Source organism: Littorina saxatilis, linkage group LG2 (assembly GCF_037325665.1).
Source record: "Littorina saxatilis isolate snail1 linkage group LG2, US_GU_Lsax_2.0, whole genome shotgun sequence".
NCBI classification, from domain to species: Eukaryota; Metazoa; Mollusca; class Gastropoda; order Littorinimorpha; family Littorinidae; genus Littorina; species Littorina saxatilis.
The window spans coordinates 103,906,279-103,922,412 of NC_090246.1; the positions used below are offsets into that span (position 1 = coordinate 103,906,279).

The following is a 16,134-nucleotide window of genomic DNA, read 5'->3' on the forward strand; positions in this document are numbered from 1 at the left end:
GTACACAAACCGCTCTCACTCTCCCTCACTGACACTACCCTACACTACTGACATTACATGTATGTTATGTTATATTGCTATTTTTTTTTCCTGTACTTATGTATCTTGAATGTGTCAATAGGCTATGTGCTTTAATGACAATAAATTCTGATTCTGATTCTGATTCTGATTCTACCCTAAGCCCTACAACTGATCTTTGGAAATTGTTTGGAAGAGTACACCTCTCTATTTCTCTCCAATGCTCTTCCTGCTGACTTCAGTGACACCGGACACCCCACTGCGTTTAGCCAGCTACCCCCCACCCACCCCCTCTCTCTCTCTCTCTCTCTCTCTCCCCAACCATGTACTGTTTGGTGCTGTGGCCAGAGAGGTGTCACCGGCTAATTGAGGCCAGCTGCACTGTTCACTCAGAGCAAAACTAGTTGACTGTGTCTAACTTTTGACAAAGCAACACAACTGAAGGGTTCACAGATTAGGTAACCGGCTCACTGGTCAAGGCTGCAGGGAAACAAGAGTATCTTGTCAATGAAAGAGGTTACACACAGATACGCGATGCTGAGAACGGTGGCCGATTTTTCACTCTCTTTCTCGGAGGGCCTTCATCATTGCAGGGACTGCTGTAAAGAAATGCTTGCTCAGAAACTAACTCTTTTTGCATTGAAACATGCACCAGAACTGGTGGACACCATCGACAATGTCAAACATGAAATCGAAGCAGTTTACTTGAGGAAACGGTCGTCAGCAACTCAAACTTCTCTGTTTTCTTTTTTTAAGAAAATCTGAGGTGACTTTCTTTGTGGCCCCGCCCCCTCCCTCTGTAAGGACCCCCCTCCATAAGGACCGATTTTTGTCAACATTTTCAAGGTCGCTAGAGAGGGGTTCCACTGTACTATGACCAAGTCGAAATTTCGGATAGGACACAATAACAATTCGGTCCCTTCAATTTCGTCTTATCCGGATTTGCCTGTATTGCCAAGATTCTTGACAATTCTCCTTTCCGATGTTGATAAACAGCTGTATTGAAGTGACTTCACTGCAATGGGTTTTATGTGAAGGACAATTAATAACCAATCAATCAATCAATCAATCAATCAATCAATATGAAGCTTATATAGCGCGTATTCCGTGGGTACAGTTCTAAGCGCTTGTCGAAGAGTTGTCAACACAGGACTAACAAAGAAACTAACATCTTCAGACGGACACGAACCCTATCACACACTAGCAAACCCTGGTAAACATACAACAAACAGCTGTTTAACAACAATGTACACATCAATAGCTAGGTCCAAACAAAATAATATTAAGCACAAAGAAAACACCTCTCACAGAGCACAGCACAGGAATGTCTTTTGGGGCACAACACATCACGTCGAGCATGAAAGTCGCAGCCAGCTACGGGAAGAACTGAGTCTTCAACCTACTCTTGAACTCACCTCACCTGTAGATAGTTTATGTCTTTGTCCATTGTTTGCTCTATTTGTGTGTGCATTTCTCATTTGTGTGATGTTTCAGATCAAAGAGAACAAAGGCAGTTCCCTTGATATTCATGTTCACTTCTGGCTAGGAGCAGAAACTTCACAAGTAAGCTGCACGTCTGGCTGGGTTTTTTTCAGTGCAGTTTTGTGGGCAAATGTAACAATGTTTTCCCAGTTAGTAACATTTTATTGGACAAAGATGTTTAACTGAACTGTGTTTAAACTTTAATGAAGATTTTTCTTTCCATTTTCTGTTAATTTAATGCATCATGTCTAAATTTTGTGCCAGAGGAGAGAAAGTAAAGCCATAGCAATATCTAAATGTTGTGCCAGAGGAGAGAAAGTGAAGCCATAGCAATATCTAAATGTTGTGCCAGAGGAGAGAAAGTAAAGCCATAGCAATATCTAAATGTTGTGCCAGAGGAGAGAAAGTAAAGGGTTGCCATAGCAATATTTCAACTTTCATAAATCTTTTACGACCTTTCTTTTTTTGCTTTTTGAGTCACTTGAGAAAAAGTGACTCTATGTAATCGGTCAGTGTTAGTCTGTCCGGCCGGCCGGCCGTCCGGCCGGCCGTCCGTAGACACCACCTTAACGTTGGACTTTTCTCGGAAACTATCAAAGCGATCGGGCTCATATTTTGTTTAGTCGTGACCTCCAATGACCTCTACACTTTAACGATGGTTTCGTTGACCTTTGACCTTTTTCAAGGTCACAGGTCAGCGTCAAAGGAAAAATTAGACATTTTATATCTTTGACAAAGTTCATCGGATGTGATTGAAACTTTGTAGGATTATTCTTTACATCAAAGTATTTACATCTGTAGCCTTTTACGAACGTTATCAGAAAAACAAGGGAGATAACTAGCCTTTTCTGTTCGGCAACACACAACTTAACGTTGGGCTTTTCTCGGAAACTATAAAAGTGACCGGGCTCAAATTTTATGTGAACGTGACTCATTGTGTTGTGAATAGCAATTTCTTCCTGTCCATCTGATGCCTCATATAATATTCAGAACTGCGAAAGTGACTCGATCGAGCGTTTGCTCTTCTTGTTTATTTTATACAAGATTAATGAAATTACGGTCTGTGTAGATTAATGAAATTACGGTCTGTGTAGATAATTGCTTTGACTATACATTTCTGTGTCAATTATCACATTTAGTGATTTGTTTTAAAACATTTTTTTCAATTTACGCAACAACATTTTTGAGCCATAATCGATGATAGTTGATGGTAACGGTAATGTATTATGCCTTTTCCGTTGATGACAGGATGAGGCCGGTGTTGCTGCCTTCAAGACAGTGGAGCTGGATGACTTCCTGGGAGGGGCTCCAGTCCAGCACAGAGAGGTGGAAAACCACGAATCACAGAGGTTCCTGTCCTATTTCCCAAATGGTATCAAGTAAGTCATTTTGCTTCATTTTAATTACTCTACATTCAGCATCTTGATATAAATGTTTAGGCGGCCATGTGCCATCCTTAGAAAGAAATTTATTCACTTTGGTTCCTTTTTCGTTGTATGAGTTTGTTGAAGGTGTTGAAGCGTCTTGTTAAATCTGTATGATTTAGCACATGTCATCTTTCAAAGAAATTTGTCCATTGTTGGATTTTGTTACCTTCTGTGATTTACATGAAAGTTTTACACTGTTTTGAAACTTACCTTTGGCTGGCTTAGTAGTGTTTGATTTATACATTGACAGAATCAAAGCAGGCGGTGTGAAGTCTGGGTTCAACCATGTGGAACGTGGTGTCTTCCAACCTCGACTTATCCAGGTCAAAGGCAAGAGGAACCCACGCTTTTCTGAGGTGTGTAGATTTGACAAATATCACTCAGTAAAATACATCATTTGTTTTGTCTGCATTTTCTTTTTCTTTCTGTGAGCTCAAGGAGTTATTTTGTTGTGTTCAAAACAGAAGTATGGTGTACGATTTGAAACTGTAAGAGTCTGTTTAGAGTTACACTTGTATAGTTACTGTCGTTGTTTTAGAAGGTGGCTGTTTTGACCCGTAAACATGTTACTGTCATTGTTTTAGAAGGTGGCTGTTTTGATCCGAAAATATGTTATTGTCGTTGTTTTAGAAGGTGGCTGTTTTGATCCGAAAATATGTTATTGTCGTTGTTTTAGAAGGTGGCTGTTTTGATCCGAAAACATGTTATTGTCGTTGTTTTAGAAGGTGGCTGTTTTGACCCGAAAACATGTTACTGTCGTTGTTTTAGAAGGTGGCTGTTTTGACCCGAAAACATGTTATTGTCGTTGTTTTAGAAGGTGGCTGTTTTGACCCGAAAACATGTTATTGTCGTTGTTTTAGAAGGTGGCTGTTTTGACCCGAAAACATGTTATTGTCGTTGTTTTAGAAGGTGGCTGTTTTGACCCGAAAACATGTTACTGTCGTTGTTTTAGAAGGTGGCTGTTTTAACCCGAAAACATGTTACTGTCGTTGTTTTGGAAGGTGGCTGTTTTGACCCGAAAACATGTTACTGTCGTTGTTTTAGAAGGTGGCTGTTTTGACCCGAAAACATGTTATTGTCGTTGTTTTAGAAGATGGCTGTTTTGACCCGAAAACATGTTACTGTCGTTGTTTTGGAAGGTGGCTGTTTTGACCCGAAAACATGTTATTGTCGTTGTTTTAGAAGGTGGCTGTTTTGACCCGAAAACATGTTATTGTCGTTGTTTTAGAAGGTGGCTGTTTTGACCCGAAAATATGTTACTGTCGTTGTTTTAGAAGGTGGCTGTTTTGACCCGAAAACATGTTATTGTCGTTGTTTTGGAAGGTGGCTGTTTTGACCCGAAAACATGTTATTGTCGTTGTTTTAGAAGGTGGCTGTTTTGACCCGAAAACATGTTATTGTCGTTGTTTTAGAAGGTGGCTGTTTTGACCCGTAAACATGTTACTGTCGTTGTTTTAGAAGGTGGCTGTTTTGACCCGAAAACATGTTATTGTCGTTGTTTTAGAAGGTGGCTGTTTTGACCCGAAAACATGTTATTGTCGTTGTTTTAGAAGGTGGCTGTTTTGACCCGAAAACATGTTATTGTCGTTGTTTTAGAAGGTGGCTGTTTTGACCCGTAAACATGTTACTGTCGTTGTTTTAGAAGGTGGCTGTTTTGACCCGTAAACATGTTATTGTCGTTGTTTTAGAAGGTGGCTGTTTTGACCCGAAAACATGTTATTGTCGTTGTTTTAGAAGGTGGCTGTTTTGACCCGTAAACATGTTATTGTCGTTGTTTTAGAAGGTGGCTGTTTTGACCCGAAAACATGTTATTGTCGTTGTTTTAGAAGGTGGCTGTTTTGACCCGAAAACATGTTATTGTCGTTGTTTTAGAAGGTGGCTGTTTTGACCCGAAAACATGTTATTGTCGTTGTTTTAGAAGGTGGCTGTTTTGACCCGAAAACATGTTACTGTCGTTGTTTTAGAAGGTGGCTGTTTTGACCCGAAAACATGTTATTGTCGTTGTTTTAGAAGGTGGCTGTTTTGACCCGAAAACATGTTATTGTCGTTGTTTTAGAAGGTGGCTGTTTTGACCCGAAAACATGTTATTGTCGTTGTTTTAGAAGGTGGCTGTTTTGACCCGAAAATATGTTACTGTCGTTGTTTTAGAAGGTGGCTGTTTTAACCCGAAAATATGTTACTGTCGTTGTTTTAGAAGGTGGCTGTTTTAACCCGAAAACATGTTACTGTCGTTGTTTTGGAAGGTGGCTGTTTTGACCCGAAAACATGTTATTGTCGTTGTTTTAGAAGGTGGCTGTTTTGACCCGAAAACATGTTATTGTCGTTGTTTTAGAAGGTGGCTGTTTTGACCCGAAAATATGTTACTGTCGTTGTTTTAGAAGGTGGCTGTTTTAACCCGAAAACATGTTACTGTCGTTGTTTTGGAAGGTGGCTGTTTTGACCCGAAAACATGTTACTGTCGTTGTTTTAGAAGGTGGCTGTTTTGACCCGAAAACAGCAGGCTTTAGAGGTTGTTTTGGCTGGTCATTTTTTGTTTGCCCCAAGGTTTTGATCCAGTCAATTCTGCCCTGGTGACCACCTCACAGTAACGACCGCCGTCCCATAATGACCACCCCAAAGGATCTCTGACAAAAAAAATCTATATCATTCAACTTTGAATAGCGACCACCTCTATGACGACCACTTTTGTTGGGTCTTGTGGGTGGTGGCTATAGACAGGGCTGACTGTACTACATCAGCAGACCAGAGAGAAAACTGTATCATACGTTCTATTCATTGGTGTGTGTGATACACAAGTGCTGTTTGTTATAGACAGGGCTGACTGTACTACATCAGCAGACCAGAGAGAAAACTGTATCATACGTTCTATTCATTGGTGTGTGTGATACACAAGTGCTGTTTGTTATAGACAGGGCTGACTGTACTACATCAGCAGACCAGAGAGAAAACTGTATCATACGTTCTATTCATTGGTGTGTGTGATACACAAGTGCTGTTTGTTATAGACAGGGCTGACTGTACTACATCAGCAGACCAGAGAGAAAACTGTATCATACGTTCTATTCATTGGTGTGTGTGATACACATAGACAGGGCTGACTGTACTACATCAGCAGACCAGAGAGAAAACTGAAATCATACGTTCTATTCATTGGTGTGTGTGATACACAAGTGCTGTTTGTTTTGCAGATGTCTGACATTGATTGGTCACTGATGAACCATGGAGACTGCTTCATCGTAGACTTGGGCAACGTTCTCTTCCCTTGGCTGGGGGCCTCATGTAATCGGGCAGAGAAGATGAAGGTATAAAATCCATTGCCGTCTCTTGAAAATCAGTGGGGTAAAGTATGATTTTTTAAATGGCTGTAAAATTTCCTGAAACCAACAAGACCCTGCCATAATTTTTTATAGTCGGTAAAAAAAAGGAACAGATGAGATGCATTTAATAGCTTGCTTTATGATCTTCAAAAGACATGACAAAATTGTAACCGTATTGAACAGGATATGAACTTAAAATATAAAAACAACCAATTAGGCAGATCATCAATGAGAGAAAAACTCCTTTGGAGAATACAGGAAGATTGTGAAGATTGAACGGTTCTGTTTCAGACCTTAGAACACTGTCGCCGACTTCGAGATGAAAGAGGGGGTAAAGCCAACATCATCGTCGTTGAGGATGGACAGGAAGAAACACAAGTTGATGCAGATGTTAAACCCGTAAGTTTTCTGTCTTAATGTTTCGAATGCAACTTTCGTCAAAGGAATGTCTCCTGTTATATATGGGACAGAGAGTGTGTTTGATCATGACACTGAGAGGTGTTTGTATTGTGATGTAGCTTAACTGTCTTTTGACTTCACGAAACAGGCAAATTAGAGTTGCAGTGTGTGTGTCTGTATCTGTGTCTGTGTCAGTATGTCTGTATGTCTGTGTCTGTATCTGTGTGTCTGTGTCTGTGTCTGTATCTGTGTCTGTATGTCTGTGTCTGTATCTATGTCTGTATCTGTATGTCTGTATGTCTGTATGTCTGTGTCTATGTCTGTGTGTCTGTATCTGTGTCTGTGTCTGTATCTGTGTCTGTATGTCTGTGTCTGTGTCTGTATCTGTGTCTGTGTCTGTGTCTGTGTCTGTGTGTGTCTGTGTCTGTGTGTCTGTGTCTGTGTCTGTGTCTGTGTGTGTCTGTGTGTCTGTGTCTGTGTGTCTGTGTCTGTGTGTCTGTGTCTGTGTCTGTGTCTGTGTCTGTGTCTGTGTGTCTGTGTCTGTGTCTGTGTCTGTGTGTCTGTGTCTGTCTGTGTCTGTGTCTGTGTCTGTGTGTGTCTGTGTCTGTGTCTGTCTGTGTCTGTGTCTCTGTCTGTGTCTGTGTGTGTCTGTGTCTGTGTCTGTGTCTGTGTCTGTGTCTGTGTCTGTATGTCTGTCTGTGTCTGTGTCTGTGTTTGTATGTCTGTCTGTGTGTCTGTGTCTGTGTGTCTGTGTCTGTGTCTGTGTCTGTGTCTGTGTCTGTGTCTGTGTCTGTGTCTGTGTCTGTATGTCTGTCTGTGTGTCTGTGTCTGTATGTCTGTCTGTCTGTGTCTGTGTCTGTGTCTGTGTCTGTGTCTGTGTCTGTGTCTGTATGTCTGTCTGTGTGTCTGTGTCTGTGTGTCTGTGTCTGTGTCTGTGTCTGTGTCTGTGTCTGTGTCTGTATGTCTGTCTGTGTCTGTCTGTGTCTGTGTGTCTGTGTCTGTGTCTGTGTCTGTATGTCTGTCTGTGTCTGTCTGTGTCTGTGTCTGTGTCTGTGTGTGTCTGTGTGTGTCTGTGTGTGTCTGTGTCTGTGTCTGTGTCTGTGTGTGTCTGTGTCTGTGTGTGTCTGTGTGTGTCTGTGTCTGTGTCTGTGTCTGTGTGTGTCTGTGTCTGTGTGTGTCTATGTCTGTGTGTCTGTGTCTGTGTCTGTATCTGTGTGTCTGTGTCTGTGTCTGTGTCTGTGTCTGTCTGTGTCTGTGTCTGTGTGTGTCTGTCTGTGTGTGTCTGTGTCTGTGTGTGTCTGTCTGTGTGTGTCTGTCTGTGTGTGTCTGTGTCTGTGTCTGTGTCTGTGTCTGTGTGTGTCTGTGTCTGTGTCTGTGTCTGTGTCTGTCTGTGTCTGTGTCTGTGTGTGTCTGTCTGTGTCTGTCTGTGTCTGTGTGTGTCTGTCTGTGTGTGTCTGTGTCTGTGTCTGTGTGTCTGTGTCTGTGTCTGTCTGTGTCTGTGTCTGTCTGTGTCTGTGTCTGTGTCTGTGTGTGTCTGTGTCTGTGTGTGTCTGTGTCTGTGTGTCTGTGTCTGTGTCTGTGTCTGTGTCTGTGTCTGTCTGTGTCTGTGTCTGTGTCTGTGTATCTGTATCTGTATCTGTGTCTGTATGTCTGTGTCTGTGTCTGTGTCTGTATGTCTGTGTCTGTATCTGTGTCTGTGTCTGTATCTATGTCTGTGTCTGTATCTGTGTCTGTATGTCTGTGTCTGTACCTGTGTCTGTATGTCTGTGTCTGTATCTGTGTCTGTGTATCTGTATCTGTGTCTGTATGTCTGTGTCTGTACCTGTGTCTGTATGTCTGTGTCTGTATCTGTGTCTGTATGTGTATCTGTATCTGTGTCTGTTTGTGACTGTGGCTGTGATCCCTGTTGCTGTCTCTGTGGCTATTTCTGTATCTACATTGGTGTGTATGTGTGTTTTGAATCTCCCTTCCTTATCTCATAATCCTTTGTCTTATACAGGGAGAGGCATGTGTTTCATTCATACCTTTTTTCTCTCTAGTAAATGGATTTTGATTAAGAAGGTGTGCTCCCTGTTTCAGATGTTTGAGAAATATCTTCAAGTCCGAGAGAAACACAAGATTCAGCCTGCAGATGCTGGTGGAAAGGACGAGGTCTCAGAACGACAGGTCGCCTCTTCCATCAAGCTTTTCTCGTATGTATTTTATTACCACACAGCTTTTTTGTCGTCAGTGTTGTGCTCAGCATAGCGACATCTGGTATCAGCTGATGCATGTGGGATCAATTTAACCTGTCGTTTTTATTTTCATTGGCATTCTAACATAGCAAGATGAAGGTGACTTCTAGCCAGTGCTATTGTAGTTTTTGTTTGTCATGTTAGAAATGACAGGTGTGTTTTTTTAATTTTATTTTTTTAACAATTTTGGTCAACATTATGTCTGATTGGTGAAGGTGTGATGGACAGGAATATTTCAAAAGCAGAATACAGAAACACCCGCAAATGTGCAGTTTCTGTTCTTTTGCTATTTTTATTAATTTTTATTTGTATTAGTACGTCTGTCTACCCATCGCCCTGTCAATGAATGTTGAGGTTTTCTTTGATGTTCGTGGTGCACGAGCTTTGAAATTTTACTAACTAGTCTTCTCTCATGACCTTTTGTTGTGTTGTGTCCACCAGATGCCGGGAAGAAGATGGCACACTGAAGATCCAAGAGGTCAAAGCAGGTCCGCTGAGCAAGAAAGATCTTCTCTCAGAGGTGATCACCTGTTTAGATTTTCACACAAAAGTTAACATGGAATGTGTGACGTTTTTCTTGAGTGAATATTTTCAAGTGAGCCCTTTATCAGCAGCAATGTCAAGAATCAAACAGAATATAGATGATGGCAGTGTGCTGATGTGTGAGCCCTTTATCAGCAGCAATGTCAAGAATCAAACAGAATATAGATGATGGCAGTGTGCTGATGCGTGAGCCCTTTATCAGCAGCAATGTCAAGAATCAAACAGAATATAGATGATGGCAGTGTGCTGATGCGTGAGCCCTTTATCAGCAGCAATGTCAAGAATCAAACAGAATATAGATGATGGCAGTGTGCTGATGCGTGAGCTTGAAATCAAAGTATGTGCTGATGTGTGTGCATATATATGTGTGTGGGAGACAGTGTGCATGCATCTTGCTTTCTAGACCAGTTAGCAGCCAGCAGAGACTAACTGTGGTCTGTTTATTGCTTTGTAGACCAGTTAGCAGCCAGCAGAGACTAACTGTGGCCTGTTTTATGGTAGGATTCCTTCATCATCGACACTGGTTTGGCTGGAGCCTGGGTGTGGATCGGCAAGAAGGCGTCACCCAAAGAGAAACAAGAAGCCATGAGGAACGCTGTAGGCTTCCTGAAGAAGAAGGACTACCCGTCTGACACCAAGGTCACCAGAGTGGTGGAAGGAGCAGAACCATCAGACTTCAAGTGTCTCTTCAGGGACTGGCCACAGCCTGCCCCCACTGGAAAAGTCTATGCTCGCAGCAGGATAGGTGAGATCGTAGCTTTAGCTTTTGTGCTTCTGCCTTTCAGAGAGGTAGTAGTTTTTGTGTTTCTGCTTTGTATCCATGTGTTAGTTTGGATTTGTAACCTTACCCTCACTCTTGTACAATGATAACTGTTTCTGTCGCCAACACAAAAGTAGTAGCTTTACAGAACACGTCTTCACATGTGTTCTTGATGGTACTCCCTCTCTTCATGATAAGAATCAGCTACATGCAGCAAGTCAAAGCACAAAAAAATACACTATGTGTTCAGTGGAAGTGTACATCAGTTCTGGCACATTACGCCATACTACAGATCTTAATCGAGAATGAGAATGATAAAAAAAGTAGAAAGAAACAAAACAAAAAAAACTGGTAAGACTTAAAGTTAAACTTTCTTGCCTCCTAACAAATAAAATCAATTGTGTGATCCTTTGCACTGACCATCTTTTCTTTTACCTCTTGCTTTCAGCCAAGACTGTGCAGACCAAGTTTGACGCGAACACACTGCATAATAACCGCGCTCTGGCAGCAGAGACACAGATGGTGGACGACGGCTCAGGGAAAGTGGAGGTAAGTGGAGCAATTCAGATTGTATCAGATTACATACACACATTTCACATTGCTTTGTGCAGTTTTTGCTCCTGTTTTTTTTTTTTTTTTTTTGTGCAAGAGAGATAAAGATTGTGAACTGATAATGGTTTTAGGTTGCATGTGGCACCAGTGTTGTCAGGGCCAGAGAGGTAGGTGATAGAAATTAACAAGGCTTCTTGCCTTAATACTTTTTGCCTAGCACGATAGTTTGGTGAGGTATATCGATCAAGAAAACAACCAGGTTAACTTCATTATGTCACATTTCATACACCTAAGTTGCTATCTTTGGGCAATTTAAAAAAAAAGTATTTTGATGAACTTTCGGAACATGTACGTCTTTCTTTGCATGTTGTTTGAATTGATTTTACAGAGCGGTTATTAGAAACGCTAATGTCATGTCTGATTGACTTGGGTGATGTTTTGACAGAGCGGTTATTAGAAACTCTAATGTCATGTCTGATTGACTTGGGTGATGGTTTGACAGAGCGGTTATTAAAAACTCTAATGTCATGTCTGATTGACTTGGGTGATGGTTTGACAGAGCGGTTATTAAAAACTCTAATGTCATGTCTGATTGACTTGGGTGATGGTTTGACAGAGCGGTTATTAGAAACTCTAATGTCATGTCTGATTGACTTGGGTGATGGTTTGACAGAGCGGTTATTAGAAACTCTAATGTCATGTCTGATTGACTTGGGTGATGGTTTGACAGAGCGGTTATTAGAAACGCTAATGTCATGTCTGATTGACTTGGGTGATGTTTTGACAGGTGTGGTGTGTGGACAGTTTTGACATCAAGCCCCTGGACAAGAGTCGCTATGGAGAGTTTTTCGGTGGTGATTGCTACGTGATTCTCTACACCTATGAAGTGCACGGCCGTGAACAGTTTATCATCTACTACTGGCTGGTCAGTGTGTTGAGACGAAATGACAACAACAGTAGAACAGTTTATCATCTACTACTGGCTGGTCAGTGTGTTGAGATGACATGACAACAACAGTAGAACAGTTTATCATCTACTACTGGCTGGTCAGTATGTTGAGACGACATGACAACAACAGTAGAACAGTTTATCATCTACTACTGGCTGGTCAGTCTGTTGACACGAAATGACAACAACAGTAGAACAGTTTATCATCTACTACTGGCTGGTCAGTGTGTTGAGACGACATGACAACAACAGTAGAACAGTTTATCATCTACTACTGGCTGGTCAGTATGTTGAGACGACATGACAACAGTAGAACAGTTTATCATCTACTACTGGCTGGTCAGTATGTTGAGACGACATGACAACAACAGTAGAACAGTTTATCATCTACTACTGGCTGGTCAGTCTGTTGACACGAAATGACAACAACAGTAGAACAGTTTATCATCTACTACTGGCTGGTCAGTGTGTTGAGATGACATGACAACAACAGTAGAACAGTTTATCATCTACTACTGGCTGGTCAGTATGTTGAGACGACATGACAACAACAGTAGAACAGTTTATCATCTACTACTGGCTGGTCAGTCTGTTGACACGAAATGACAACAACAGTAGAACAGTTTATCATCTACTACTGGCTGGTCAGTGTGTTGAGACGACATGACAACAACAGTAGAACAGTTTATCATCTACTACTGGCTGGTCAGTATGTTGAGACGACATGACAACAGTAGAACAGTTTATCATCTACTACTGGCTGGTCAGTATGTTGAGACGACATGACAACAACAGTAGAACAGTTTATCATCTACTACTGGCTGGTCAGTCTGTTGACACGAAATGACAACAACAGTAGAACAGTTTATCATCTACTACTGGCTGGTCAGTGTGTTGAGACGACATGACAACAACAGTAGAACAGTTTATCATCTACTACTGGCTGGTCAGTATGTTGAGACGACATGACAACAGTAGAACAGTTTATCATCTACTACTGGCTGGTCAGTATGTTGAGACGACATGACAACAGTAGAACAGTTTATCATCTACTACTGGCTGGTCAGTATGTTGAGACGACATGGCAACAACAGTAGAACAGTTTATCATCTACTACTGGCTGGTCAGTGTGTTGAGACGAAATCACAACAACAGTAGAACAAAAGACCTAACTTTTGAACTAGTTTGGTGTGATCTTCCGTGTGGCATTTTACTGTAAATCTAGCTTTTAAGCTTGTAATGAATCAAACCGTATTCAATTTTGGTTACCATTCAAAACTGTAAAATGTGTGAATTAACAGTTCCAGATACTTCTTTTAGACTGGATGTTTGATGATTAATAAATTGAATGTGCATGGAACTTGGACTTTGCAGTTTTTCACTGAATAGATGATTTTACAATGTGCAGGGATCTAAGTCAACAGCAGACGAAAAGGGCACAGCAGCTTTGAAAGCAGTGGAAATGGATGATAAATATGGTGGCACACCTGTGCAGGTAAGCAAGAGTCACCATCCTCCACTCAGCATTTAGTCAAGAAAATCCTGTCAGTGGTCATAAATGTTCCATTTATTGCTCTGAGATTTTAGACCTACCTGAGTAATTAGGAATATTCTGCAATGAGTATTGTCATGTCTACAGTTCAACATTATTATTTTTGGATTTTGCTTCCTGTTGAGTTTTGAGGAGTTTCTTGGTTGTGGCGTAGATGTGAGACTTATGTAAGTTAAGTACGCCAGATCCAACATTGTTACAGGTGAACTTTTCAAACCTTGTGCTGTATTATGTATGACAAACAAACTTGTTGATCATGTATCTTTGTACTAAAAAAAATGGATACAATACAATATATTTGTTCTTTTTGTACAGGTGCGAGTGGTGCAGTACAAAGAACCTGCACACTTCATGGCCATGTTTGGTGGCAAGATGATTGTCTTCCAGGTCAGTCTTAGAATTGTATGTGTCTGTTGTGTGTTTTTGCTTCTACGTCTGTCTGTGTTTATGAATTTTAGTGTAATTCCTGACTTTCTCACCATCCTGACGAAGGCAGTTTATCTGACGAAGGCAGTTTATCTGACGAAATATTGATCAAAACAAGGACCTAACCTGGTTACTGGTATTTCTTCTTTTTATTTTTGTGTAAATGTATGTGTGCTTACTTTAAAATGTCTACTTTAGTAATGACTTAATTTTCTTAACACTCTTTTAACCCTTCAACCCATTTCACCCTTCAACCCATTTCACCCTTCAACCCATTTCACCCTTCAACCCATTTCACCCTTCAACCCATATCACCCTTCAACCCATTTCACCCTTCAACCCATTTCACCCTTCAACCCATTTCACCCTTCAACCCATTTCACCCTTCAACCCATTTAACCCTTCAACCCTTTTAACCCTTCAACCCATTTCACCCTTCAACCCATTTCACCCTTCAACCCATTTCACCCTTCAACCCATTTCACCCTTCAACCCATTTCACCCTTCAACCCATTTAACCATTCAACCCTTTTAACCCTTCAACCCATTTCACCCTTCAACCCATTTAACCCTTCAACCCATTTCACCCTTCAACCCATTTCACCCTTCAACCCATTTAACCCTTCAACCCATTTAACCCTTCAACCCATTTAACCCTTCAACCCATTTTGGTTCTGTGCTCTTTTTGCTTTTCGTTTTCTTTGTATTTCTTTGTTTGTGGTCAGGAAGAAGCCTTCACAGGGGAACATTTGACTTTGTTATTGTGTTTGTTTGTGGTCAGGAAGAAGCCTTCACAGGGGAACATTTGACTTTGTTATTGTGTTTGTTTGTGGTCATGAAGAAGCCTTCACAGGGGAACATTTGACTTTGTTATTGTGTTTGTTTGTGGTCATGAAGAAGCCTTCACAGGGGAACATTTGACTTTGTTATTGTGTTTGTTTGTGGTCATGAAGAAGCCTTCATAGGGGAACATTTGACTTTGTTATTGTGTTTGTTTGTGGTCATGAAGAAGCCTTCACAGGGGAACATTTGACTTTGTTATTGTGTTTGTTTGTGGTCATGAAGAAGCCTTCACAGGGGAACATTTGACTTTGTTATTGTGTTTGTTTGTGGTCATGAAGAAGCCTTCACAGGGGAACATTTGACTTTGTTATTGTGTTTGTTTGTGGTCATGAAGAAGCCTTCACAGGGGAACATTTGACTTTGTTATTGTGTTTGTTTGTGGTCAGGAAGAAGCCTTCACAGGGGAACATTTGACTTTGTTATTGTGTTTGTTTGTGGTCAGGAAGAAGCCTTCACAGGGGAACATTTGACTTTGTTATTGTGTTTGTTTGTGGTCATGAAGAAGCCTTCACAGGGGAACATTTGACTTTGTTATTGTGTTTGTTTGTGGTCATGAAGAAGCCTCCATAGGGGAACATTTGACTTTGTTATTGTGTTTGTTTGTGGTCATGAAGAAGCCTTCACAGGGGAACATTTGACTTTGTTATTGTGTTTGTTTGTGGTCATGAAGAAGCCTCCATAGGGGAACATTTGACTTTGTTATTGTGTTTGTTTGTGGTCATGAAGAAGCCTTCACAGGGGAACATTTGACTTTGTTATTGTGTTTGTTTGTGGTCATGAAGAAGCCTCCATAGGGGAACATTTGACTTTGTTATTGTGTTTGTTTGTGGTCATGAAGAAGCCTTCATAGGGGAACATTTGACTTTGTTATTGTGTTTGTTTGTGGTCATGAAGAAGCCTTCACAGGGGAACATTTGACTTTGTTATTGTGTTTGTTTGTGGTCATGAAGAAGCCTTCACAGGGGAACATTTGACTTTGTTATTGTGTTTGTTTGTGGTCATGAAGAAGCCTTCACAGGGGAACATTTGACTTTGTTATTGTGTTTGTTTGTGGTCATGAAGAAGCCTTCATAGGGGAACATTTGACTTTGTTATTGTGTTTGTTTGTGGTCATGAAGAAGCCTTCACAGGGGAACATTTGACTTTGTTATTGTGTTTGTTTGTGGTCATGAAGAAGCCTTCACAGGGGAACATTTGACTTTGTTATTGTGTTTGTTTGTGGTCATGAAGAAGCCTTCACAGGGGAACATTTGACTTTGTTATTGTGTGTCCTGTCCTTGTCTTGGTTAGTACAGATACCTTTTGTTTTTCAACTTTCTTAACACTGCAAATCTTGTTCTGTTGTCCGTATCGACTTGTACGTGAATGATACCGTTGTGTTTTTTCAGGGTGGCAAAGCAGGGTGGAAGCCAGGTGAGAAGAGCATAGACGGGCCAGGTGACAAGTACATGCTCCAAGTGCGGGGTACCTCCCCTCAGAGCACCAAGGCTGTGCAGGTCAGTGCAGAAAGCAGCCTTGACATTTACTGGGTCAGGTTTTACTGCAGTAAGAGGGTGATAGCATGATTGACATTTACTGGGTCAGGTTTTACTGCAGTAATAGGGTGACAGGGTGAGGCTAACCCAACCCAAG

At 41.2% G+C, this 16,134-nt stretch overlaps 1 protein-coding gene across 5 annotated transcripts in view; it reads left to right on the top strand.

Annotated features, from left to right (window-relative positions):
• The window catches only part of LOC138960416 (advillin-like), a 112,601-nt gene that overhangs the window by 35,774 nt on the left and 60,693 nt on the right, over positions 1–16,134 (top strand). For all 5 annotated transcript variants that reach the window (XM_070332325.1, XM_070332326.1, XM_070332327.1 and 2 more), the window contains 13 exons: positions 1,513–1,581; positions 2,749–2,879; positions 3,178–3,283; positions 6,116–6,229; positions 6,536–6,643; positions 8,723–8,835; positions 9,319–9,397; positions 9,922–10,165; positions 10,629–10,729; positions 11,520–11,657; positions 13,090–13,176; positions 13,549–13,620; positions 15,891–15,998. In XM_070332325.1, the coding sequence (XP_070188426.1) occupies positions 1,513–1,581; positions 2,749–2,879; positions 3,178–3,283; positions 6,116–6,229; positions 6,536–6,643; positions 8,723–8,835; positions 9,319–9,397; positions 9,922–10,165; positions 10,629–10,729; positions 11,520–11,657; positions 13,090–13,176; positions 13,549–13,620; positions 15,891–15,998 (1,470 nt within the window). The remainder of the gene's footprint in view (positions 1–1,512; positions 1,582–2,748; positions 2,880–3,177; positions 3,284–6,115; positions 6,230–6,535; positions 6,644–8,722; positions 8,836–9,318; positions 9,398–9,921; positions 10,166–10,628; positions 10,730–11,519; positions 11,658–13,089; positions 13,177–13,548; positions 13,621–15,890; positions 15,999–16,134) is intronic.